Source organism: Lathamus discolor, chromosome 6, assembly GCF_037157495.1.
Source record: "Lathamus discolor isolate bLatDis1 chromosome 6, bLatDis1.hap1, whole genome shotgun sequence".
Lineage (NCBI taxonomy): Eukaryota > Metazoa > Chordata > Aves > Psittaciformes > Psittacidae > Lathamus > Lathamus discolor.
In genome coordinates, this window is record NC_088889.1 from 50792707 (window position 1) to 50820413 (window position 27707).

At 50.4% G+C, this 27707-nt stretch overlaps 1 protein-coding gene across 2 annotated transcripts in view; it reads right to left on the minus strand.

The window, feature by feature from the left end:
- Positions 1-5109: 5109 nt before the first annotated feature.
- Positions 5110-27707, minus strand: part of HRAS (HRas proto-oncogene, GTPase) — a 43306-nt gene continuing 20708 nt past the window's right edge. Inside the window, exons 2-7 of one of the 2 annotated variants that reach the window (XM_065686819.1) lie at positions 24795-24862; positions 15416-15567; positions 10650-10828; positions 8186-8345; positions 7551-7675; positions 5110-5414 (exon numbers count right to left, since the gene is read on the minus strand). In XM_065686819.1, coding sequence (XP_065542891.1) covers positions 7556-7675; positions 8186-8345; positions 10650-10828; positions 15416-15526 — 570 coding nt within the window. In that variant the 5' untranslated portion in view covers positions 15527-15567; positions 24795-24862 and the 3' untranslated portion in view covers positions 5110-5414; positions 7551-7555. The remainder of the gene's footprint in view (positions 5415-7550; positions 7676-8185; positions 8346-10649; positions 10829-15415; positions 15568-24794; positions 24863-27707) is intronic. The other variant, XM_065686820.1, reaches the window with a different exon arrangement.

The window sequence follows — 27707 nt, forward strand, 5'->3', positions numbered from 1 at the left end:
GCAAGTCAGCACTGAATAATTGATGCTAAGTGGAGCCTGGAGCAAAGCCAAGCTGAGGGAGGGAGTAAGGCTTTGGGCTGGTTCTGGGGTGCAGCAGGGGAGAGAGATGGGTGAGCTGTGTCTGGCAGCTTTGCACCCTGGCCTGTTTGGCAGAGGCAATACTGGAGAGTTTGGCTGGGCCTGGGAGTCTTCCTCCTCTTTGGCTTGCTGTGCTGCTCACCTGCTGCTGTGGTGGTTGCATGATGCACACATGCTGCTGTGCTCACGTGCTGCTGTTTTGCTGGAGTGCTGCAAAGGGGCTGTGGCATGGTGGCTGGGAGCTGGGAAGCACAGCAAGGGCACACACAGTGCAGAGCATGTAGCCCAAGCCCCAGCAGCCTTGGCTGGGGCCAGTACCTTGGCTCTTCTAAACCACACACCCTGTACTCAACCCACAAGTTGCTCTAAAGGGAACAAAGCTGCACATGGAGCCAGGCCCATCTGCACAACCCAGCTTCCACCAGTTGCTGGTAGCCAGGATGTTTGGTGTCACACCATCCTCTGAGAAATGCCACCCCTTTTCTACAGTATATCATTAGGTATAAACCAGCATATGGAGAAAATAGCCCAGCAGCTGAAAAAGGAAGGTCTGCCCCAAGCCATTTCCCAAATCCTACAGACCAGCTGAGGAAGCCCACAGGGCATATACTAGCATCCTCCTGGTAGCAAGGCAATCACGCTCACCTGACAGGACACAGGCACCATGACAGCACAGGAGATAAGCAAACCAGAGCTGACACAACTCACCCATCATCTCAGACACAGCAACTGGTCCCACCCTTTGAGCATCCCTGCTCACTGGCAGCAATTACAAAAGAGCCTAAGATGAGGATGGAGATAGCTTTGAAGGCACACACAAAGAAATGAGTCCAAGGGAGTGGAGTCACCCTATTCTTTCACACAATAAAACAGGTTCTTCCTCAGACACACAGAAAGATGAACTGTAAGAAACTTCCATCCTTGCTCCAAAACTGGTATCAGGTCCCTAATGGTACCTGCAGATAGATGGGTGCAAATCCTCATCTGCCCTGTGCATGGTTGGCTTTGTTGGAGCCAAGGAGAAATGATACAGAAGAACCACTCGAGCAGGAAAGGTCTGCAGTGACAGACTGGATTGTAGTCCAGAAGGGAAACCTGGTCTGCTTCTCCTCACCCAACCACGCTGAAGGTGAGGAGGATGAGGCCAGCATTTAGCCAGGGCTGCTCCATAAAACTCCAGACATTCATTCAGCTACCCCCTGTTTGCCTATCAGGTATCTCTCCAGCAATGAGTCACGGCTGCCAGCTCCTGCAAACTCAACCCAGATGCTTGCAAAGCCTTCCACAAGCACCATGTGCTCATGTGTTTTGGAGTCACCATTGCTTCTGGCTTAGGAATAGGCTCCTGTGGAAGCCCTCGCATATGAAGGCAAAAGATCTGTTCCAGCACTTAATCAGCATCTTTAAGGACTTGTAAGCAATTTTGTCAGTTGACTCAGCTGTGATGTCTCTGGAGCCCCAACCCTTCTGTAATAGGGTGTGGGGTGCTTCAATTATGTGGGAAGGAAAAGCTTATACATCAGTTCTGAGACATCTGGGCCCAACCAGACCAGGCCTCCTCAGCCATTCCATCATTTAAGTACAGGTTCAGAGGTGGCACTCCTCCATCACAGAGATGCAGCCCCAACAGATAGATAATCAGTGCGATGCTGCCTGAAGCCTTCTCAGAGGTGGTGTTCACACTTGCCCGAGATCCAGCACAGCACCATGTTTAGGCCAGCCTTGTCATGACCAGCTGAAGAGATCACAGCTGCCAAATATGAGCTGATGTGCCCAAATATAGCAAAAAGCTTACCTCTGTGGACTTCTGCAGCTTCCAGCTATGCAACTGGAATGGCTCTTCAGAATAACTGCACATTCTGCTTACTTAAGCTTGTGCCACAGAAGCAGAACTGAGATGGGCAACCAACTCCTTGTCATATAAGGGAAACGACTGCAGGATCTGAAACCCACGACTTCCAGTTCAAGTACTTCTAGAACAAATGCACCTTAAGTAATGACGGGGAAAATCAATGGAATTGACTCCAAACGCAGCAATTCCTTCTCCAGACCTACCTTCACTCTAATGAAAATGTAACCCTGATACTGCTTTCAGACTCAAGTTCAAATAACAACCAGAGAACACGTTGTAAACTCATGTACTTATCTCCTGCCTGTCATGACCAGCAAGCTACTAACCTGTACCCATATTACCAGCACCAAGTCAGCAAGTGAAACACCAAGTCCGAAGTAACAGCTCCACCTTAGTGAAGTAATACGATCTGGTTTGTGTCTAACCCCGAAGATCAGATCAGAGCTGACATATCTTACTGCACATTGAAGATCTGTCGTGATTCTCCTGAAGCCAACCTCCTGGACAAAGATGCAGTACTGTATTAATACATGATGAATACATAGTTTCAGGGGAAGAGGTGTGGTGTCAAGCTTTTAGCACCTCCCTCTTGCTCCCAGCCTACCTCCAACTTTCAGCATGGACTTGATCACTGACCTGAGAGTCTGGGTTTCTTGTTATCTTCTCATTACAGCAAAAAGCTAACTAGTGGTGCTTCCAGCTCCTGAGATGGCCATGTCACTGACCAGCACTGTTTGACAAAGGGCGCTGGCTGCCTTGCTTGTGCTGGGTGCAATCTACAACATGAATGAGATTGGTCTGCAACCCGCTAGAATTAGAGCACCACCCATCAGTCAGGTCCTCCAGTTCCTGCCTAATGGAATTCTGGAGTGCTGTCCTGTTGCAGCACTGTCCTACCACCTGCACTGAGATGAAGGTGTACCCTGACTGATGAAGAACTTCTAGGTCCACCTGCAGAACCCCAGTGATTTAGCACATTGATTTAGCCATACAGAAAATAGGACTATAACCAGCCCGTAGAAAAGAGAGGCTGGTTAGTGGCACCACTTGGATTATACAGCCGTGAGGAGTGGCCCGAGGGAACAACAGTATTTTGCAACAAGAAGACACTCAAACAGCTAAGCTAACACATGTGGCTTCACCAGACCTAGAGCTTTCCTGGGCAAGCTGGAAAACCTCACCCTGAGAGGTGCAGAGGACTCTCTGCAGGGGCTCTCATGTGGCTGCAGGTGGTGTTTGCTCTGTGAAGACACCTCACCCCTGGTGCTCCGCAGCGCTCCTTAGCTCCCTTCACTGTGGCTCCTGGTCCTTGACTTTGGCCTCTGGCTCCCAACCAGAAAGAAGATACTCTCAGTGGTTAGAGCTACGCAGAGTCCAGCCCCCGAGAGAGCTCCAAACACAGTGTTACTTCTCATCTGAAGCCCTCCAGATAGAGATATCCCATCGATCACCAAGGGCCTGGTGAAAGAGGAGATGAGATAAACTCTATTGCAGAAAATGAGCACCAGGTTCCTAGTGCAGTAACACCACCAAAGCAAGGGCCCCCACACCACCCCATACACTAACAGTTAAGGTGAAGTAGCCCTGCCCTCTGCCCTGCCTGCAGTTGCACACAAGCTGCTGACTTACGAACAAAGCCCATACTTGCAGACTTCACACTTGAAACAACCTAGGTTGGGAGGTTTTCTGGTCCAGCCCCACCATGTAACACCAGACTCAGCATCTCAGCTGTCCTCCATCACGGGGACAGGCGCTACTGCACACTGCGCTCCCAGCCAGAGGCAGGGCAGCTGGTCCTTTGGGTAACTAGAGCTGGGATCAGCCCTTCTCCTGCAGGAACTGGGTGCCAGGCAGCTGCAGCCAGGGTGGGGTTGCTCCCCACCGCGGTTTGGAGTACAGGTACAAAAAGCAAGCCATTAGCACAAGTCCTCTCTTGCCCAGCCAAAAGCAAAGGCAGCAGCTCTAAGCAGCACTGTAGTTTAGTGCTGCTGCCTGGCATGACAGAGGATGAGGAGTGGGATGGGAGCTGCCTGCACGGATGCTGGGAGCCCCTGGGCGGGCTGTGGCTTTGTGCTGAGGGCGACCAGGGTTTCTGTATTGGTTTTGAGCTGTGAGATGTGACTCACGCACTTTCCCTGCCACTCCCAACCCCTGCCAGCCCTGGCTCCTGAACCCAGCACCTCTTCAGGCCTGGGCTAGCCCATGCAGAACAGCTCCCTGCCGCACTTGGCTGGATCACCTTCCTCCTCCAATGCTCTCAATTTGGGATGCCAGCTAAATTAGTCTGTGCAATACTCTGGGAGAGGGAAAGGCAGCGAGTACCGGGCCGCCTGCTGCTCTGGGCGCAATGCCTCCTCTTGGCCCTGCAAGTGAAAGGCACATGGGAGAAGCCAGTAAAAACCCAGGCAAAAATCCCAAAGGAGCAGGGCTGAGTGAGGATGGGCTTCTCAAGAGATTAGCCCTTATCCAAAACACTCTCACCCACCCGAAACCCAATGACTGGAAGTCTGAATCCTTTAGTCTTAGTTGTTGAGCAGCCAGTCAGCCGTCTGCAGTGCAGGAGAGCCCTTCTGCTACGTGCTCAGCAGTAATTAACCGTGCACAGGGCAGGTGAGGATTTGCATATCATTATACACTGCTGACGGAATGGAGCAGCCCAAGGTGTATGTTCTCTGCAGTGTTAGCAGAGGCACTGGCAGGGAGCAGAAAGGCCTAATTCTGCCTCTGGAGCACAAACATTTGGGAGGTGCTGTGCAAAGAGCTGCCTGGAAAAAAAGTAATAAATCAAGGAAGCAACAAACTGGCAGCAGCTGAAGTGAACCCAGCTCTCAGATCTCCCCCACACTTCTTCCCTTCCAGGCATCACATCTGAGGCCATAAAAAATCCCACAAGGACTAGGCTGAATGCAAAGCACCAGGGGAGTGCCGAGGGCGGTCCTACCAAAACTTGGGACAGGCAAAGGCTTTTAGGGACAGGGACATGATGACAACTTGCTGGAGACAAACCAGCTCTGTCCGTGAAGGACACCCCATCCTGCTCACCTTCACGGTCTGCAGCATGACCTCAGTCTGTGGAGAGCAAACCTCTGCGCCCTTCCCTCCCTGCCCATGCCACCAGCAATCCTCCCGGAGCACCAGCGGCAGCACCCTCTGGACGGAGGACAGAGGCATCAAGAAGGTTTGTCGAGACCATCAAATAATAATTTACTGTGATTCGATCTGTGGCTTTGTACAGTTGCCGGGGTGGGAGGAGGCCAAAGGAGGAGGGGATGAGGAAAGAAAAACAACAGAAAAAGTCGCTTGCCGCAGGCTTGGGTGAAGTGCGAGATAGTCCTTGGAGGGGCTCATGCTCCCCCTGTCCTCTTCCTCCTCCTCTTCCTCTCCCCCTATATTCCTCCTCTGAATCCGTATGCTTCTTCCTTCGCTTCACCTCTTTCCTTGCGCACTGCACAGCGGGAACCTCTCCAAGACACGGTCCAATCAGCTGAAACCAAAGAGGATGCTCATTAGCACCCATTCACCATCGGCACCAAGAGGGGCTGTTTCCATTACCCACCCCTCAGCATTCTGGGATGACCCCGCTAATGCCCACAGTGGGAAAGCAAAGGGCTACACAGGTCTTGGAGGTCTGGACCTGGCTCAGCAAAGCATCTGCACATGCACTGAAGGGAGCAAGCAAATGGTCTGTGGAGTAATGGGTGAGCCTCAGGCATCTCACCAGACCTTCTGCCTCTGTCCAGACCTCGCTGTGGGAAAGGGCAGTGTTTGCTGAGGTCTTTCTCCCTCCTCCAGGGATGGTGGGAACCACAAAGTGAGGCCAGGGCAAATGCAGCCTGATTTCCCTGACTCTAGCTACACACACAGCCTTCTCTTCCCCAACACACAGCATGTCCTTGCCTGGCTTCTCCTTTTGCGCCTTGATGTTCCTTCCTCTCTTCTCTTGGCTACTGCAGCTAGAATAAGCTGGGATGTCTGGTTTCCAGTTTCTGCCTAAGCAGAAAATGATGTGGGTAACTCACGGGGCATGCTGTCTTAACAGAGGGGAGCATTTCCAAGAGATTCCTTCCACCCCTTCTTGCCCCTCTTTTTGAAGGCACAGCCTATGTCAGTGCTGGCCACCAGGCTGTGATGGGGACCAAACTCCCGACAGTCAGCGTAGGGGAGCCGTGGGAGCAGCAGTGCGGAGCCCATGCCGTCAGCTGTGAGCCAGAGCAGGAAATGAGCCCTGAGCTCACATCCCCATCCGCAGGAAACTCTCCTGAACATCTGGAGAACCCAAACATCTGGAAAGCCTCCCTCAGCAGTGATAAGTGCTGGGCACAGTACTCGGCTTGGCCCCCGGGAGGCCTCACACGCAGCTCTGCTGGGAGCAGAGGGGTGCGGTGCTTGGGTGGGTTTTTGCTCAGAGGAAGCAAACGCTGCCAAACGTTTCTTTCCTTCTTTGGGGGGAAGAGCTCTGTGTGCTCACAGCCTTTGGCTCAAACAGCAGAGGAAAACCAGCTGCCCATGTCCACACTCAGCGAGTCCCTCTTAGCACCACCTCTGGACACCATGTACTCCTTAGGACTCCAGCAGTTGTGTAAAGGGGTGAAGGGCCAGTCTGGCTGCGTGGGAGACCCCCGAAAGACATTAAGTGCAAAGTTCATGCAGGCTTTCTCCCACACCCCAGTCCTAGACATCCTTAGATGTACATCTCCCTGATGTACTCTTCCCAATTGCTTCTCTCTCCATTTCTGCCATGGGAGGAACTGGTTACACAGCCAGATGTTCCCAGGCATTTGGCTTAAGGCCACCCAGCTCATGCAGGGACACGGACAGGAGCTCTCCCTCACTGCTATCCAGCAGGATTGCAATCATTTAAATAAACCCATCATTAAAAAACAAAAACAAAAAAACGAGGAAAGAAAAAGAAGAAAAACAGGCAAGTGAACAAAGACAATCGGAAAAACACAGTTTCTGGCTCCAGCACGCCCTATTTATAAAAGCAAAACAGCCCCCTTACAGCTAATTCTTAACACTGCATCAGTTCCAAATATCCCAGGGGATATCTCTAATGGGGAAAACTCTTCCCAGGAACACAGAACTTTCACAATGAGACAGGTCTGCTCTGAAGCTTAAGGACAAGGCAATTTATGTGAGTGCATCAGGAGGCAATGAGCTCACTCAGCTCTTCATCTCGACCCTTCCACAGCCAGTCTGGTGAACACACAGTGAGCCATGCACCTTCACACCTTCAACACCAGCTTAAGTCCCCGCTCAGGGGGGCAGCATGGGAAAGAGCTTTCCCAGGGGAAGCACAACAAAACATGTATTTTTTTCTTTATTCAATTCTGTATAATTTTGCTCCACAAAATGAGGGGGAAATATACAACACCCCTTTTCTCCTATACACTTCCTTAGGAAAGTGGGAATTTTGACTTACCTGTATCTTGTCAGAAAATGCTATTTCAGTCAAAAACGTGTGTCATTAGAACAATACCATTGCTGGAATTATTTCTGCTGCATTTGTTTGCAGAGGAGTGCATCTGCAGTCACCTCCTGTGCTGCTTCAAGTGTTAAGCCCCATCTCCTGCTTCCAATATAACCCTGCTGCACCCCATCTCCTGCTTCAGAAACTCACCGTAGTCACGATATCACACATTTACAGTTCATGCAGCCAGGGCCACTCTCATCTGGGGGATTCAGCTTGCGCAGCTTGTGCTGACGGATCTCCCGCACCAAGGTGTAGAAGGCATCTTCAACGCCCTGGAAGAAAAGCATCTCTTGAAGCCCTTGAGATTCAGGCTTTCAGCATTCACCTGAATGAGGTCCGCCAGCCAAGAGAAAAGCTGCCACTAGACCGCTGAAGGTATCAGCTACTCCATTTACACCTTTGTGCTCTGGAAGCCCGATATGGTCCTTCTGGCATGGGTATACACTGCCTGTAGGTCTGCCAAAATAGACCATGGATAAGGCCAGCCAAGTCCCCTGAGCTTAGCTGACCTGCAGTGACTATGGGGCTATTCCAGAACCCTGCAGAAAATCCTAAGAAGGCATCTTCCCTTCGCTGTTGTCAAAGCACGAATGAGGCACTTCTCCAGACTGGAGGCTCAAGCCTGGAGAGGGAATGTCCTGATGGAGCACTTAGACCTGAGGAAGCAACTAACCCTGGCTCTTACACCCCCATGTCTGCAGGGTGCTGTCAGCCCATTCCTGCCTCTCCAGGACAGCACTGGAGAGAAGAAACGAAGATTTAGTTTAAAACCCTCCTCCTACCTGTCTGGTTTTGGCAGATGTTTCTATGTAGGGGATCCCGTAACTCCGGGCCAGGTCCTGCGCTTGCCGGGTTTCCACCGTCCGTGCTGGGAGGTCACATTTATTCCCTACCAGCACCATGGGAACATCATCTGAGTCTTTCACCCTCTTGATCTGCTCCCTGCAAGAGTTAAAAGAGGTGCTAAAGTGAAGGGAGAAAACGCACCAGGGGTCAGCTCCAGTACATTCCCCACCAGCTTCTTGGTCAAGAATTAACAGGTACACTTTGCTCCTGCCAAGTGCCTTGTGTTGGGCACCCAGGAGAATGTAAATGACCACAGCACATGAGTAAGCAGCAAAATAGTTAGGGCACTTCTGCAAATGAAAATGAAACACACTTCTGCTCTTTAAATGCAACTGTTTACAAAACACAACTTGAAATGACAATCTATAATAAGACACGAGCTTGAGATAGTTTAAGCTAAATAAAAATGAATACTCAAGCAGTTACCTGTGTTATTGCCGATGTTTTAGATCAAGTAATTCCCCTGAATGGGGATTAAAAAAAGTACTTAAAACATCACCTGCAACCAGAATCTGCTGAGCTGAAAAAACAGCTTTGGCAGCTATAATCTTTTCTGCAGATGCAGAGGCAGGATCTGCTTCCTTTCAGTTTAGTTCAGGTCATTCAAAGTTGAGAAACCAACTGGGAAGGAAAGGATTCGTACTGCTCACTTCTTCATTCCAACCTTGGATTTAACACTAGGTGGGCGAGGATGAGATCTACCAGTTCTAAAAATCTTAAAGGCCATTATCACTACAGACAATCAATTCAATTCCCTCCCGATAGATAACAACTTCCTTTGCTTAATAAATCATTTAACTTCAGATGCAAAACAGCCTTTTTTTCCTTGCCCATGGATCCAGAACATTTAACTGATGGTTTTATTTAACTAATAAAAGCATTATTTTAAATGCTGATTCCTGCATTTTAATTGAATTCAAATTTCCATCTAAAAGCAGCTGGACATGTATCACACATAAAAAAAAAAAAAATCAATCATCTTTTTTTAATGGAGCAGAACATGGTAATGAAGTCTGACTATATGTACGATACGCCATAAAGCCACTTAAATGTTCCATGTAACATCCTGATCAGCAAATGCAAGTACTAAATTTAGTGCACGGGCTACACTTAGCTGAAAAGAGATACCTCCTAATGGTTACGAACCAGGGAGAGCCAGCAGTTCTCTGGGGAATATTCTTTTAAAAGTGAAAACACAAAAAGCACAGGCAAAACAAGATGAAAGCCGGTGATTTACATCATGATTAAAACCAGGCCTTGAAACTGAGCCACCCTGCGAGTGATTCACAGGCACCAGCCCCGGCACAAGGATGAACGCTGCTGAATCCCTCAGGTGCTTTAGGAAAATCCCATCCTTTGTCCTCCAGTTAAGCTGGAACAAGCCAAATTAGTCCAACCATATAGTTATTACGCTGAACATGCCTGCTAACTGGTGAGTGAGACATTTCAACAGCTCAGAGCAGCACCTACGACTACGGAGCAAGGAAGGGCTCTGTCTGCACTCAGAGCTCCAGGATTATCTGGGACCTGGGTTTATGACGAGTGGCTGGGGTACATGGTCCCTTGGTGGGCAGTGGACAGAGGGAGGCCAGGCAGAGCCACCTCTTGTATCCCCTGCAAGTGCCTCTCGTCACAGCCAAGCCTCAAAACAAATGCATGCAGCACAGAGATCCCTCCCATCAAGGTAACCAGGGAAGACTTCCATTGCATTTTTATCATCTCCTTGGCTCTCCGGCTTTGCAGGGGCGATGGCAGCAGGGGAGAGAAGCACGGGTGCAGCCAAAACAGGAGCATACCGGGATGGGGTTCCTGCTCTGCCACTGCCCTCCCAGTACTTGCCACTCCTGGGCAAGTCGCCTTGCCAGGGCTGTGGCTCTCCTCCTGCTCCATCCTTGCCCTGGTTGAAACCAAGCTGTAATGGGCCAGGACTGCCTCTACCTGCATGTGTGCAGCCAGCAGACTGCAGCCTCACTGCGATGGCTGACAGCAGGGGAAGCAGCCCCCCCCCCGCCCTTCCCAGCCTCCTTGCCCAGGTCCCAGACCCAGCAGAAGTCACTGAGATCGATTGCACTAACAAAGCAATTCCATTAACTAGGGAGGGAAGGGAGAGGGTCAGAGAGGATCAGCTCTCTCTCTAGTCACCATAAACACTTAAACATTACATTATCAACTCTCCAAAGGCCACAAGCAATCCCTTCGGATGGGTTTTATTGGAGTCACTGACATTAGCCGTCTGCTTCATCTCTTCCCTGGGGAATGGCCACTTGAGCTAATTGTCTTTGCCAGCAGCCGGCGTTTCCACCATGGGGCCTGATCTAAAAGGGAGGGCAGGAGGGTGCAGCAGGAAGGCCTCCCCTTTGCACAGGGCAAGGGGGAAGGGGCCCTTCTCAGGATACCAACCTGTACTGGTGAATATCTTCAAAGGACTTGGTGTTGTTGATGGCAAAGACGCAGAGGAATCCTTCCCCCGTTCTCATGTACTGGTCTCTCATGGCACTGTACTCCTCTTGCCCTGCGGTATCTAAGATGTCTAACAAGCAGGTCTCTCCATCAATGACAACTTGCTTTCTGTAGGAATCCTGCAGGCCAAGAAAGGGAGAGAAAGGGAGAAGGATGTGTTAAAGGAGGGCCTGGGTCCATCCAAGTGAAAGGATGCAGACAGTGTGTCTCTGGGAAGATGCTAGGTCATGCTCTGCCTGGGTGTAGCTTCCAATGAACAGCTGACTCAATCTGTTTCCAAAATGGGAGGGAAAGGACAAAAAAGAAGAAAAACGGAGCAGCCGAGCGGGTTTACCTTTCTCTGGAGAGCCACAGAGAAGACAGCCCCTGGCTTGCTCTTACCATTCCCAGCCCTGCCTCTGGCAGACCAGGGGCAGCTTCATCTCTACCACACTGCATAGCACTTGACAACTATTTTCCTAGGCTTTATTTAGTCCCAGGCTAATACCTTCTGCTGCTGGCCCTGCCCAGGTACTGGAAGAGGATGCACAGGAAAGGCAACACTGGCCAGTCACGGCTTCCAGCCACCATCTGGGATCTGCGTGGCTGGAAGGTGCTTAAGATCACCTGGAAACCCAGCGCCTCCAATGCATCTCAGATCAAGCACCAGAGGCTATGTGCCATCAGTAAGGCTGCAAACTGCGCTTGACAGCAAACCTCTTCTTCAAACATGAGAGAAAAGCAAAATGAAAAGAAATCACACTGTGAGGAGGGTGCTTCCCACAACCAGTCTGTGCCCAGAGGGCTCCACAGCAGGTAAGGACTATCCAGGCAGGTGCCTTTGAAGTTGGGGGTTTTCCCTGCAACTTATCGCAGCTGGAGAAGGCCTGAAAATCACCACAGGCATCCCTCAAAAGGTTTCATTTTCAAAGCAGGCTCCTCAAAGCACTGCTCCTCCCCACTGTGCCTCTCTCCTGTGCCCAGTTTCATCAGCAGGGATGCTGCTGGGGCAGCCCCTGCATGGAAGAACAGCATCATCCCTCTCCGACAGCTGTCCCCTGGGCGCGGCAGCAGCATCCTCAACTCCCAGCACCAGAAGGAAATCAAAGTGAAAGGTATGAAAAAGGTGTGAGTCAGCAGCATGACCACAGCAGCACTCTGCAGCCACTCACAGGGGCTACAGCTGCAGTTTAAATTCATTCAAATGTCTGCTGCTCTTCTGAAGACCACAACAATGTTATCAGATGAGCTCTGCAGGTCTGCAGACAAACAGCCAGTGCAGCAAAGGTCACCGACAGGACCAGCAGCAGCGTACAAAGGGAATGGGGCCAACGCGGCCTCCACCCCTTGGGTCGTTACTACAGCATCATCTTCTGGGGCTAATTAATGTCTTTCTTCACCTTATGGAGAGGGACGTGAAATTAGCAGAGATGAGATCTGCTCTGCCACAACCTTCTCAGCCATGCCTTCCCAAACAGGACTGCTGATCCACCAGGAATAAGTGTGGAGTGATGGGCTGGCTTCCCGCCAACCACTCTGAAGGCAGGCTGCCCTGCAGGGATGTGCTCCCATTTCTAATCAATAATGTATCTGGAGCCTCCTTGGTGCAAGGTAAAAGAGCACTGGTTCCACCTCTGGGGTCCCAGTGCCTGGCAGGGACCGGCACACGTGACCCCAGTGCCTGCTCTGCCCAGCAGAGCATCCTCCCACCCCTGTGCCCTGGCTTGCATCCAAAGGACCAGCCTCAGCACACATGTTTACAACTAATTGCCAAGTCCCCAGTCACAGGAGCTCTCACCAGCAGACAGCACACCTATGGAGAAGCAATCCCACACCTCGGCTCAGGTCATCAACAGCCTGCCTGTAAGGCCAGACAGCTCACTAGCGCAGCACAGGCATTACCAACCTTGCACCCTGCTCCCCAAGGGAAAGGGACAAGCTCTCCCCACCCTTGCTTTGTGTTCAGCGTCATCTAATCCCCCTCAGGATACTTGGGATGGCGGCTCAGCCACCCCTGCCACACTGCCAAGTGACCTGCCTGCTGCTGCAGGGGTAGCTGCCACCAGCCACCAGCATCCTGCAGCCTCAATGCTCCTCTGCAGCCCCTCGCATCCTAGCTCACCTTCTTGTGCAAGAGAAAGTGGCTAGACCCAGTTACGAAGTGCCAGGCAGCAGAAGCAATGTCCACTTGGGGTTCAGACTCAGGATCCCAGATAGATGATGGGAGCACTCCATGTGTGCTAAGGGACCAGCAAAGAGGTCCATTTGTTAAATGCTACAGTCAGAACATGACCAGAGGCTTGAGAAGGCCGTTACTAGCGGACTGCTAGAAGCTGGAAGATGAACCAACATTTTTCTCAACACAATCCAATTCTTCATCCCTGCTGATTCACCATGGGACACTACCAGTAGCATATACATTTCCTTGGTGTCTTGGCCCTCCTGATTCAAAGTAAAGGTCTAAAAGCTCACCAGGAGCCCAAGAGCAAGCATGTGAGCACGTGTTGGGTTGGCCAACACTGAATTACAAAGCCAGCCATTTGCACTAGTGAATCAGGAGGGCAGGAGGAGAGCAGACACTCAGTCAGGGTCTCTGCCACAGACAGGACAAACTGTCTTCTGCATCCCTCCTTCCTTGGGGAGCATCTTCTCAGTGTACCCTCACCCACTCACACCTCCGCTTTGCAGGACAACCTGTTCTCATTTCATTTAAGTGATGGGTAATGCCTTTGCTCCATGCACGTATACTCTCTGCCTTTTATCCTGCTCATTTCAGCATTGCTGTGTTGTTTGTTAGCCAGCTGAACAGTCAGAGTCAGCTCCTGGCCATGATCCAAAGCTGCTTAGTCACAGGAGGGTGGTTTGTTGGTCGCATTCATATAGCTGGCAGGTAATTCTCTGTGCATCCTAAATCCCCATAAAATTAAGCATAATTAAGAAGAGTCACCCTAGAATGAGTGAGAACATTGCCAGGGTGGGGGATGTGGGGCACAACCAAGGGAGCTACAAAGGCATCAGGGATGGTGGGAACTGCAAGTGGAAAAGCACCAAGGGTGAGAGGCATGAAGAGCAGCTCATGGCTGCTTTAGGAAGAGAAGAGCAGAGTGGGGCTGAGAGAATAAAAGGGAGGAGAGCAGGCATCTCCCAGGGCACAGCAGGAGCAGGCAGGGTGAGGAGGGTGTGCTGGGAAATGCCATGGAAGGTTTACATTCCCCGCTGCCTATTTACATGGAGAAAAATTCCCTGCAGGGTACGTACAGGGGCAGGCAGCTGGAGACAGAAAAGACAGGATGCCAACACAATACACTGGGTCAGAGCTCCCTCTGCCCACCCTGGAGTCCAAGAGAGGACCCATCCATGCAGATGTCTCTCCCCAGGGAGGTTTCTCTCTGCCAGCAGCTCTGCCAAAACCAACCTGGAATGGGTTTCTAAGAAAAGGGAGGGAAGAAGGCAACTGCATCCCTAAGCAAAGTGCAGCAATGAGACTCAGGAGCCCTTAAATTAAATTCCAGTCTCTGCCACGGACTTTCTAGGTGACCTTGGCCAAATGATGTAATAGCATATGCTTTTAAGTGCTTTCCCTCCTTCCAGTCTCTAGGATTGCAAGAATATTTCTGCCTTTCTACTACGCCTTGCCTTGCTTGTTTATTTAAGTTGTAAGCTCTTCAGGGTGGGAACTACACATACAACACCTACCACAATAGATTTCTGGTCCCAGCTGGGGCTCTTTAGCCATTATGATGATAATAACTGCAGCAACCACAGCTGCATACTTACACATCTGGTAGAGAATCCTCTAGGACTGCAGAGAGAAATGTTACTGTCCAAGAAGCATGACAGAGCTGTAATCTGCCTTCCCGGGATGGGCTTACTCCTCATGCACAGCAGCAGCTGCTGCCCACATCTCCCCCAAACAAAGGTGCAAGTTATGCAGGGGGTAACTAGCATCTCACTAGCAATGGTGAAAGCAGTCAGAGAATGGAGTGTGTTTTCAAAAAGTGAAAAACACTGACAAAACAACAGTGTAATGGATACTGACGACCAGAGTCCCTCTCTCTACAGCCTAGAGGAGAAGAGGGTCCCTGTCTGCTTCTCCAGGCAGGCTAATGAACTAGACAGGCCAGTGAAACCATCCATGCCGAATATGAGACCCATACATCAATCTTTTAACTCCTCTCGATGGAGCAGAGGCAGCACTCTGCGAACCACAACAGTTCAGCAGCTCAGCATGTCTCGCTCAAACCACAGGACACCCATAATACAACCAAGTTCTGATAAAACCCATTTCATCAGTAAATCTCAAAATACCCTGCTTGAGAAGTCAATATACTTGCTCTGATTTCACAGGAGAAATGGAAGCACAGGCACAAAATGGCTCTTCAGTCCCAAACCTTTAACCCCTCCCTCCACCATCATCTCAGCAGAAAGGAGGACTTTTGTGCTGTCTTTCAGTCCCTGCCTGGCTCTGCTGTCTTTTGCTGCCTCCCTTGCAGTCACTTTTCAGCACACCACTGTCCTTCTGCAGAAGGCACAAGTCAATCACTGCAACCTTCAAACATGTGCACAGAGACTCAGAATAGCTCTGCAAAGCAGAGCAAGACCCCTGCTTTAGTTCAGTTAAGTTCATCCCTGCTTGAGACCAAGCTGAGCACACTCTGGATTGGAGGCAAGGTGAAGAAGAGCAAGAGGAAGACATGTAGACAGACTCCCTGCCCAGAGCCACTTACCTCTATCGTGGGGTCATACTCATCAACGAAATGGTTCTGAATGAGCTGTATCGTCAAAGCACTCTTCCCAACACCACCAGCTCCCACCACCACCAGCTTATACTCAGTCATCTTCCAGCCGACCCCAGCTCAGGACTTCCAGGAGCACCCACCTACAAGGAGAAAAACAGTATTAGGAGAGGGGGTCCTTCCCATCACTGTCTGCTCTGCAGCAGCGCTGAGCAGTCAGCTCCCTTTCCTGCTGGGAAATCTGCAAAAGCCAGCCTCATTCCTCCCGTGTTGAGTGTTCCTGATACCTCCTGTGCATCCCAGAAGCACCCAAATGCTGTGAGGTCTGTGATCTGGCATGCTGTAACACAGAGACACCTAATTCTACAAGGCAGAGGCAAAGAGATACCACCCTTAAGGTTTTAATGGTCTTTTAAGTTGTTTGACTTCAGCAGGGATTGACGATGGGACAAGGTAAACCCGATTCACTGCTATTCTGGTTGGCAGAGCCACCCCTCAACTCCTTGGGGTGAAAACCAGCAAACGACCATCAGGGATGCAATGTGTTTTCAATGTAGCTTTATGAAATTATCACCCTGGTCTCTCATCTCAAGTTTGCAGACACACCACCACCCTGGCAAGTGTGGCCTGGAAATGGGGAGATGGCGGGACGGCACACATACCCCACGGGTCAAGGGCTTTCTTACCGTCTTCCCACCCAGCACAACTAACTATCCTGGGAATCTAGCCAGAGAAAATTACACTTATTTCAGTCTGCGCCTCCAGCATCCACTGTCTTTCTCCTGCTTTTATAGTCCGATGCTCTGGGGTCTCAAACACTGAGACAGCCTCACCCAAACCCATGAAACTTGGTCTAAAAGTACAGCATGGAACTGCAACAGCCAGACCTATTTAACCTAATACTCTCTGCTAGTAATAAAGGTTACTTTAAGATGGGCAAAATAACCCATCAAACTGAACACAAAACTGTGTTTATGCTGTGAGATGCTGCAATCCTTTAGCCTGAATAGATGCAGTCTTCACATATTCCCCGAACAAACCTCAAAAGGTAAGGGAGTGCTCCTCATAAGAAATCAGGCTGTGTAAATCAAAAGCAAACCCTACAGTAACCCATTTAAGAGGTCTGGTTTTCCAGAGGTGCTCAGCACTGTCTCTGATTTGTCGTATCTCAAGCTGGCGATCCAAAATCATTAGACAGATTTGAGTCTTGGCCAACATGATGTGGATGTCAATGTCCATAGGGGCAGGGAAAAGTCCCAGCCCCCCCACTCTTAGCTCCGTGTCTTCATCCCCAGGGGTGCGTTAAAACCTCAAACCACAAGGCAGGTTTGAGGTGGTGGCACATCCACACCCTCTGTCCTCCAGGTAACAATGCCTCCTGATGCACTGGCCATCTCAAGAGGGAGGAGGGAGCAGAAGAGGCACCCCTCCTCCCAGGAGATGAAGCTGGCATGTCCCACAGGGGAGGAAGAGATGCTATCATGAAAGGTGCTAATTGGGAATGATGATTAGGGTCAGGATGAGCAAACCAGCTTTTGCAGCACTGTGTACTTGCCATGGCCCCTCAGCAGGAGAAACTTCACCACACTCCCGCACCTCATCCCCTAAATTTCACCTCCATCTCCACCAAGAGGAACAAACTTTAACTCAGGAAGACGCCCTCATTCGGCTACAACCCCTGCCCACTGCAGATCACCCCAGGGTCAGACGCTCGTCTGTGGCCGTCACCTGTGAGCTCTGGGGACGTCACCCAGACAGCAGGTAGTGCAAATACGAGCTCATGGTTCCCCTGGCCCATCACCACCCAACACAGCCTGCAACATCACTGCACGGAGATTAGACAGTCTTCCTCCCACCCCCCGAATGTTGAATCACTCCACGCTCCTCCCTGGGCTCACCAGCCCAGCTCCTGAAACCACAGAAGCTGGTACAATGTGTGCCGGCAAAAGCCACTCTAGACCCAGTCTGCATCTGATGCATTTGCTAACGCTGCAAAGATCTAATGGAAATGAGGCCAGAACTTTCTGCCTTCAATCCCCACCAGACTGCAACCTTAAACCACTCAGACAGTTCAATCACCCACTCAAGCTGGGAGCAGACAGACACAACTGCCTCTTGTCAAAGACCTTTTCTGAGCTGCCGTCTCGGTAGCAGGAAGGCAAACAAAGCCCATGCCCTTCTCAGCATCCAGAGTCTTGAAGAAGGGCAAGGGAGGGTGTGTGAAAGAGTAACCAGGGCAGAAAACACAATGTCCTTTGGTTACTGTGCCATTCTTCACTGCTGGAAAAGCTGAAGGTTGTTACACACTGCGGAAAAGTGTGACTGTGGGAGGAATGAGGTGAAAATAATGCGATACCCAAGGTCCATACCCGAAAGCGCTACTGCTTCCCAGAAAAGTCTGATGTGCCTCTGTTCTGGCTCTCAAGGGAGAGATGCAGTTTGAAAGCAAGGCTACGTAAGACAATCTGTGATCACACTGGCTGTGTGCACATTGCTCTGTTCATGCACACCCTCACATATATGAGCTTCCCACATACACTACTTCTCAGGGACAACAGAAATCCCCACCCCAGGCTTCTTGTCTCTCAGGAAGACACAACCGCCATGAGGACAGTGACAGGCTGAAATGGGGACTGAGGAGCAAACACTGACTGACCCTCCCCACCAAACAGTGCTGGCCAGGAGAGGATCACTCTTGCAGGGGAACAGCTTCACAGATGAACACAAAAGGGCCTCTACAACCAACTTCCACCTTTCATACAAAGCACGGAGATCTGCAACCCCTAGCAAAACATACGGAGGCTGTAAATAAAAGCCTGCAGCAGCTACAATGGACCTTGCTCTGCATCTGATGCTGATGATGGAGCAGCAGCCATGATGATGCTCAAGGATACCTGCACAACCACCCAGGCCTATGGGACTTGCTAAGGCACTGAGAAAAGCCTAGGCTCAACATGGGGAAGGCATGAGTCCTTGAGGACAGGGTCCTCCCTCGAGACCACCGCAGTGGAAGGCACTGCTTGGCCTATCCCTTCAGAAGACACTCAGCCCACACAACCACACCAGGCTCTTGGTCCACACTGCAGCAGGATGTGGGGGCCAACGTGGTTACTCACAGCAGCTTAAGGGTCTTCCCCAGCTCAGGGCTGCAGCTGAAGCTGCTGCACCTTGGCCAGCTCTTCACTGCCCCACATGCCATCCTCTCCCCAGCAATGGCAGAAGAGATTCTGCAGCTTGCTGAGGATGGCGAAGTCCAGCCCACCTGATTGTTTCATACCATTGCTGCAAACATGTCCTAATATAGAGCTAGAGTGTGGGGAATGATGGACAGCTCTGGGCGCGAGAGCTGCCTGAATTAACGTGTGCTAAAAATCAATGTTCAGACAAGCTTGCTCCCTTTCACAAAGGATCCATGCTGCAAGCTCTTCACAGGGACCGTGCAGACCCAACTGCTCCTCAGAGCACATGCAAATACCACAGAAGAAGGAGCTTGGCCAAACCTGCAGGGAAAGCAGGGATTTCCATATGGCCAACGTTTGTTACAAACTTAGGCAGCTGATCTTATCCCCAAGCTGACCTTACCAACACCACCTCATAGCTCCCCATCACAGGCTGCTCCTGCACATGGGAAGAGCAAGGCTGCCCAGTGACACATGTACAGGTTTTGGTGCCTCGTGAACATCATCACCGCCGCCACTTGGGCTGGTTCAAGAAACAGCCATCCCAAGCAAATGTTTCTGACTCTCCTAAAATACAGAGGCAGGGGAGAGAGAGTAGAGCTCCTGCCTGAGAGATGGCAACAGACATTCCAAGTTTTCATGCTCAGTCTGGAGATCCACCAGACAGAGGTTTACAGCCTGTTGGCTGTTGTGAAAGCTTCTCCTGATACGAGGATTTCCAAGGAGGATAAACACGAGCTCAGCTAACGCAGAGCCCAGACAGAACTGACCACAAAATAGCAGGGAAACACGAAAGCACAGCCTCTCAGTCCCACACACTGCAGGAACAGCACTTCTTCCATCCTCTGCAAGCTCTTCAAGATCTGAAAGCCTGACGCAGGTTGCCACCTGGCATCTTCCCTGCCTATCCAAATTTGTCATCTTTGCGGTACTCAACTGTTGCCCTCGCCAAAGCTGTGCAGGGCTGCCCAACAAACAGCTGAGCAAGACGGGGAGGAGGAGAGCCATTCAGGAGCACTGCTAGGGAAGACGAGGGCTGGGATCCACGTGCCAAGCCAACAGCCCCAGCATGGAGCCAGAGCTGCTGCTGCTGCTGTATTTCCTGACCTCGTGGATTTTCTCCTGTAGTGAGAGGGCTCCTGGCTCCCATTCAAAGCTGTCTAGGAAAGCCTCGCCGAGTGCTTCCGCCTGGCAGCAGCAGCTGCTCCCAGCCCAGCAGTCAGAGCCACGCAGCTCCAGCAAACAAGAAACATCTGCCAGCCTCACACAAGAAGCCAAGAGAGCAAGCACCCGGCCCCAGTGGGCATCAGCATCCTGCCTTTGTCTTGCAGGGAGGGGAAGAAGGTGTAGGTGAGGGCAGAAGGCACATCTTACCTTACCCCCTGCCTGCGCGTGCCTGGCAGCTTGGAGGCTTTGTCCGCAGAACCTAGGACCAAAGTGCCTGGCACAAGGTTTTGCAGGGCTAAGGTCTAAAGCAGGTGTATGCATCAAGGTTACAGGGGTACCCAGAGACCCAGCTGTCCTACAAAGAACAACTTCACATTCTTCACGGTCCCTGTTCTCCAGCACAGAACCTCCTCTGCAGGGGAAGAGGTGGTTTGGGGGCCCTGCCTGTGAAGCCTCCAGAAACTCACTCAGCAGAAGCAGAGGTGAGGAACTCCAGGGGCCTGGCCCCACCAGTATGTCCCATCACACCACCACAGCTTCAGGACAAGCTCAGGTGTCAAGCAGAAGGATTTGCAGTGGGTTTCCAATAGATTCAACACAAGGGAGGCTCTGACGCCCTTCCAACAGGATCACTAAAGGAGCTTTCTCTGTGTCCTCCCTTTCCTCCCATCACCTTGTTTCTCCCACCGGAAGGACATCAAGCCAGCCATACAAGCCATGAGATATTTTTGTGCAGCACTGCTGTACTGAGGCCAGCCATGACAGTTTCATAACTGTTCATTAATAAACATTTACCCTCTACCTGTCCACTGGGAGTCTGCATTTAAAGGCATCAGAAGTCAGTTTCACCTCTGCAGACCTCTTTGGGCACATCTCAGACTGGGCACCCTTTCCTCCAAAAGCCCTGTGGAGATGAACCAAGAAGCCTTAAACGCTGCTATGTTTGATTTTATTTCCCTTCAGCAGAGATACCCTGCAGGCAGAAGTGGTCTGCAGTCCTCTAAGAGAGCAACGCTCACCTCAGCCTTTTACCATGCCTGCAAGTCCAGGCTCCTGCATGTGCTCGTGTACAAACTATCCCAAACATCACAAAATACAGCTTCTGAAAGAACCTCTCCAGCAGCATGAAATGCCACCTTTCATTTTCACTCAAGGATCAAAATGCTGATGTTCTCGGTGGCCTGCCCAGCCTGAAAGAAATCAGGGAAACGAGCTTGACAAGCTGATGCTCTGTTCTGAATCACAGCCCATCCAGTGCTTCATTTTAATCTACTTGTTGCTTTTTAAATTAACGAGTGGGCTGCAAATGCAACCCAATATGCCTGTTGTTGGCTTGCTGGCTGCATACCCCCAAACTCAGACAATGCAGCCCACAGATGAAAAGAGAGATGCAACAGAAGTTGAAAATGGTGGCCCTGCTTTGGAGAAACAACTTGGAGATACTGAATGTCTTCTATTAGAGGAAAAAAAGAAAAAAGCCTAAGAGGAACAGAATGGCTTCTTCCACATTCTGCAGGCTCTTCAAGATCTGAAAGAAGAGGCAGCTTATCCTATAGAAACCGAGTGCAAAACTATTGCTCCAGAGAAAAAGAAAAAGAGATAAGGAACAACATCACGTAGGAGGCTCAAAACACAGGCATACATTCAAGGAGAGCCCTGGGAGGAAGAACAGCAGAAAGCTGTGGGCAGGTTTAAGGCACAAGCAGGTCTGGAAGAGAGGGACTGCCTCTCTATAGCAGCCATAAACATGTCCCAGCAGCAAGGTGCGAGCCATGGCTTTGCAGAATGCAGAAGGTCTTGAACAGGCACGGACGGGTCCTTGCAACGGGCCCAGCCCTTGCACGGTCTCCGGCTGAAGCACCTCTGGCAACACAACCCCTCTGTCAGAGACTACCCAGCTGCAAAGGGTTTGTGAAGTCCTTGCTCATCTTCCCGCTCCACAAGAGATGGAAGGGCAAACGGGACGGTGCCATCCTCACCAAAGTTGTTGCCTGTTTTCTGTTCCCTGGTTCCGACTTCAGCTGCAGGTCCATTTACACTGTCCTTGCTTTCCTCTCCAATAATAAATATGCTTAATAAAGGTCTTTGTTGCCACTCTAACAACTCTTTGTTGTGTACTCTAACAAGAACAGCTGGTAGGTAGCTATGCCTAAACCACCCGAAACAGCAAACAGCCTACGCAAGTCAGGAACACTAACAAACCAGCTACCCAAGAGCTCTCCCTCTGGATTAAGTTATTGTCCGTCCCCCCCCCCAGCCAATACAGGCCACCAAAATTACTATACTCCGAAGAAAGAAGACCCCTTACCTCAGGAGCTTATAAACCAGGACTGCTCACTGCCTAAGTCTCCAGCATCATGAACATGGGGAACAGCACACCATCAGGAAACTCTGACAGGCACTGGAATGTGCTTGTGAATCACAGCAGGATCTTCACCTCCCACCATCACCATTCCACCCTTCTCCCTGAGAGCAAGAAGCCCATCCCACCATAGTCTCTGCAGAAGAACCAATCTTCCAAGCTAAGCTCCACAAAGAGAAAGCATGCTGCTCTGCAGGTTACCTGTGCCAGCCCATGGAAAGGTCTGAAGGAAACAAGCAAGCAAACGGTATGTGCCACCCCACTGCTGAACACAGACCGTTAAAAAAGCCACAGTCAGACAGGAAAGAGCACCTGGGCCAGCACCCGAGTAACTAGCTGAGAACACCACTGAGCTCACCTTTGGAGAAGTTATTTTTAAATGACGCCCATGATATGTGATGTATTACTTAAGTGCTGTTCAACGCTCCAGATGAGCAAGAGTGGCCTGCGTAAGGGAAGAGGAGGCTGCAGTTTTGTCTGAAAGCCTGGTAAAGGTGAACGCATGACGGCACGAACACACCACAAAGCAGGCTGGGACAGCAGGGCACGACTAAATCAAAACTGAGCTCTTATCTTGCAGGCAGGACTTAGGACCTAGTGTTGACTCTGCCAACGCATGTGGGAACGTGGCGTGGGGGAGGAAATGCTCTGGCTGCCGACATGCCGAAGACTGCAAACTGCCAGGGCTCCTCCGCTTTCATCTCCTCTCCATCTTCCCAGAGCCAGGAAGGTGGCTCATGGGCTGGGCTGGCAGCTCTCCACCTCACCCTGGAAAAGAGCCCTCCCAGCCCGCTTCAGAGAAACAAAGAACAAACTCTGTGCAACGGAGAGGCCAAGGTGGAGCTCAAGGGGCAGCTTTTAACCTTCCTTCGCATTAACGTGCCATCTATAAACACAAAGCCAGCATGATGTACCTTGAGCATATGAAGAGATGGACAGATACCCTGGAAACAAGACCCGCATTATAGATGATACTAACTGTTACTGCTAAAATGTGGGGCAGGTAACCACAAACCCAGGCTCTGAGCAATCTTTTGATTTGCTAGACTCAGTACCAAATTGTATTGATTTTCCCACAAAATATAAGGCACAATGAAGTAGAAACTTGGACCAGATGAGGATGTAGCACCAGTGTAAGTGGATCTCTGTAATTGCAGCTATTAACAGGGACAGAGAACATCAGGCTTTGGGGTAAGTGCTGCCCAGTAATGGGGTAGGATTAAAAGAGGTGCTGTCTCCAGGCTGGTTTCCTAAGGTACCTGATTGTCTTCTGCCTGGTCCGCTTGGTTGTGAAAGGAGCAGCCACAGGCAAGCTGCCAGGGAAAGGTATGGCCTCTCCCAGGACCCACCAGCCCTGCCATCATGCTACAGCATGTCACAGCCACCTGGCTCTCTGCTACAAGAAGAGACAAATTCAGATCTCAACACTGAGACAAGAGACAGAGCACCCAGTGCTAGAGCTGGGGGTGGTGGCCATGCATGACCAGAAACACTAGCCTCCTCCTTGTACAGACAGGCAAGGGGATGCAAACAAGCCAAGGGACTCTTCCAAAGTCATCAAGGGGCTGTAAAGCTGGGAACTAAATTCAGACAACATGACTTCCCATCCAGGGTCTTCACATGAGACAAAAAGCACTCACTAGAGGTTTTATATGAGAAAGCCGTTGGTCTCTGCTGGGTCTTTGTGTTGAGCTGTCAGAGCTGGCAGCTCCGCCCCAGACCAGCTTCTCTGGACAGAGATAGTTGGGGGGTCAAGGTACATCAAGTGGGAAAGCACAGAGTGCTGTAAGAGGCACCCTGCTCTCCAACTATGCTAATGAAATCACAACTGGGTTATGGGCACAGGCAGCCAGCAGAGAGACAGATGATGCTCCGATGCACAGATGAGCAATGTGAGATGCTGGTAGGGCTGGGAGCAGAGGGACAGGGTGAACACTGCTGTTCTTTTTCCCACTCGAAGCCCAGCTACAAGAAAAGGGAAAGGCACTGGTATAAGGTGGCCTTGTGTACCATTTAGAAAAGGCCCAGTCCCAACCTGAGCACTACCAATGAGTATTGGGCCAAAAAAACATACCCCACAATCAAGAAATGCATTGCCCCTATGAGATTTCCATGCTCCTCTCTCTCCCCATCCTTCCCTGTCCATCCAAAACAACAGCTGACAGGGAAACATTACAAAGCCGGTTTCAGGAAATGCATCTGAGCCATTTTCACTGAGAAGAATTTGCAATGGGAACAGGTTTGGCTGTTCAGCTTCCTGCTTGTCTTAAATCCTGACACATATATAATTTTACATCAAATAAATGGATAAGGAAACAGGGTATTTGCATCTGAAAAGTTTGAAGAATTGTTTTGACAATGCTCTTAGGTTTTCAGTTTTTTCTTTTAGCATTTAATGGATAAGGGACTTTTCAAAAGGTCATGTTTTGGAGCAAAATAATATTACATGAGTACTGGTAAACTCTAGTCTCCAGAAATAAACCAGTTCACACAGCATATGCCCTATTGTACTACCACTCCTGCAGCAGAAAGGTCCAGACAGCAAGCCAGAGGCATTAGGACTGGGTGGAAAGAAATGGAATCTGTTGGCCAGCAGCAGAAAAGCAGACAAATCAGTCTGGACAGCAGGAGCCCAGTCTGCTCCTGCCCATACAGCACTCACCCTCCGGATGGCTAACCAGCCCCACAGAGAAATTAGGGTCCTCTTGTCTGGGGATGGCTCAAGTCGCTCTAGAAGGAAAAGAAAGACAGAGGAAGAGTGAGAAGGCTCCCTCTCTGCAGGGACAGCCAGCTCTGGGTGGGTTGGACTCAGACAGGCATATCTTAGGGGACCCTTTCTTTAATATCCTATTTTGGCTCCCCCAGCTTCCCTGGACAGCACCTAGAATCTTGTACTGAAGGGGAAAAGAAGAGTCAACCCCCATCTATCTCTTTCACATGTGCTATTTCACAGGCCGTTGACCATATCTTCTAAAATTTTACCTTTTCCAGGGAAAGGTGATACAGCATTATTTTTGCCCTCATTTTTCCAGACAGAAGGTAGAGCAGCACAGGTGCAATGGCATCATCTCCACAGGCTAGCTATGCACAAGGAACAGTACATCTTGACATGAGGGAAAAAGACTGAGCTTCCTTCTTGCCTTTGCATTCCCAATGGGACTGATAAAAAGCTGCTCATACAGTTCATTCAGAGACGGAGCTCAAAGGAACAGCCTGAGTGACCCCAAACAGCCAAAATCAGATACTTCCAAGAGTATCTCTTTTTATTGTAAGCCATTCAATTTACATGATCAAATGTAACGATCATCCTCCATTCATTTGGCCCTTGCAGCACCCTTGCAATCACACACCCTTATTTATTACCAGACCAGGGATGAAGGGGACGGTGGCACCACAGCAAAAAGCAAACCTGCAGGGCTTGCTTTAGCAAACGTGGGAGAAGGAGCTGGGGAATATTCATTACAAAAGCAAGAGATGGGGCATCTTAGGGAGCCAACAAGGGGGCAGCAAGATGACAAGGCAAAAGGAAGCGAGCAGGCACCTGCTGCTGGGACCCCATCCCTGCTCTTCTTCCCATCAGGACACATTACCAGCAAAGTGACAATGCTGTCACAAGCATGACTATGCATCAGTCATTACGCAGCAGATATTCAGGAGCACACTCCTTATTTACAGACTCAGCAGCTGCAGCCCAGAGGGATGGGAACACTGAGGATGGCTGGCACAGAGGTCTGGAGAAGACCTCCAAACACAGCCATTCAACAGCCAAGAGAAATGAATTCATCACAACCAGTTCTGAAGCCAGGCAGAGCCAACCAACGCATTGTGTGTGCAATACAGAGCAACCATCACATGACACTGACAGAAACAGAGGTCTGAAGGTTATGACATGAGATTTAAGTCTGCATCATCAGATGAGATGAGATTTAAGTCTGCATCAGCAGACTTTGTTAAGTTTGGGTCCTGGATTACACAAACCTCACTTCGCTGCTTGTGCTAAATCTCAGCCACTATAGGCCTGCTAATGTGAAGCTCATGTCCCCTCCCTCTGCAGCAGTCTGGATTTAAAGTAAAAAAACCAAAACCCAAGCAACGTTGCTGTGGGTGGGTTATTTAAATGCATCACTGTCATAGCACAGACCCACTGCAAATAAGACAGAAGATGTATACATTACAGCTGTCCATACTGAAAAGGGAGGACTCTCCCTCTTTTGGCTCTGGAACAACAAAAAGACAGTGCACAGGGACACCTCTTCCCTGTCTTGCAGGCACCACAGCATGGATGCAGAAGAAAGGTTCCTTCAGCTCCGCGTAGCCTCCACACAGGTTCATACACCCCACTCCCCAGGAACACACAGTGCCACAGATCAAGGAAATAGTAACTCCACCCAGCGATGAGGAACCCACAGCAATTGAGTCGCTGATGGTCACACAGGAAACACTGGTGAAGCTGGGGATTTCTGCTCCCTCATGTTGGAGCTTTTGCCACAAGACTGTGCGTCTCATCAATGGCTGCGGTTGATTACACAGGGGACAGCAGGAGACCTACTTCATCACCACCATCACAGCCCCCAGCATCTGCTGGCAGACCTGCACAATCAGCAGAAGCAGGGGGGGTTTCCTTCCAGAGCTTCCTTGGGAGCCCACAACGACAACATGCAGGATTTGGATGGGCTCGCAGCCAGTGTCCACAGGCACAGTAGGGCTGAAAAGGAACCACAGAAAAGCGAGACACCAAGCCTGTGTGAGATGTGGCTCCAAGTCAACACTGAAGCTTGGCAAGCTGATTAACAAATAAGCAAAGCCTCTGAGAGCAGCAGAGCAGATATGGTCCCTCTGATAAATGCCTAAAGGTTAGGTGTAACTGCACCTAACATCCGTGTGTCCTGAGGGAACTGATGGATGAAGCTGCCCAGCCATTATCCATTGTATTTGACAAGTCGTGGCAGTCCAGTGAAGTTCCTGCTGACTGGAAAGGGGGAAACACAACCCTCATTTTATAAACGTTGAAAGGAAGACCCAGGGAACTACAGGCTGGTCAGTCTCACCTTGGTGCCTGGCAAAATCATGGAGCAGACTATCCTGGAAGCTATGCTAAGGTGCATGGACAATAAGGAGGTGATCAGCAACAGCCAACATGGCTTAACTAAGGGCAAATCATGACTGACCAATTTGATGGCCTGGCCTTCTACAGTGGGGTTACAGCATTTGTGGATAGTGGAAAGGCAGCTGCCATCATCTGCCTGGACTTGTGTAAGGCATGCATGACATCACTGTCTCTAAATTGCAGGTATGGATTTGATGGATGGACCAGTCGGTGAATAAGGAACTGGCTGGATGGTCATACTCAAAAGAGTTGTGGTCAACAGGTCAGTGTCCAATTGGAGACTGGTAACGAGGGTAATGAGTGGTGTCCCTCAGGGATCGGTGTTGGGACCGGTCTTGTTTAACATCTTCATCGCTGACATGGACAGTGGGATTGAGTGCGCCCTCAGCAAGTTTGCCGATGACACCAAGCTGTGTGGTTCGGTTGATTCGCTGGAGGGAAGGGATGCCATCCAGAGGGACCTTGACA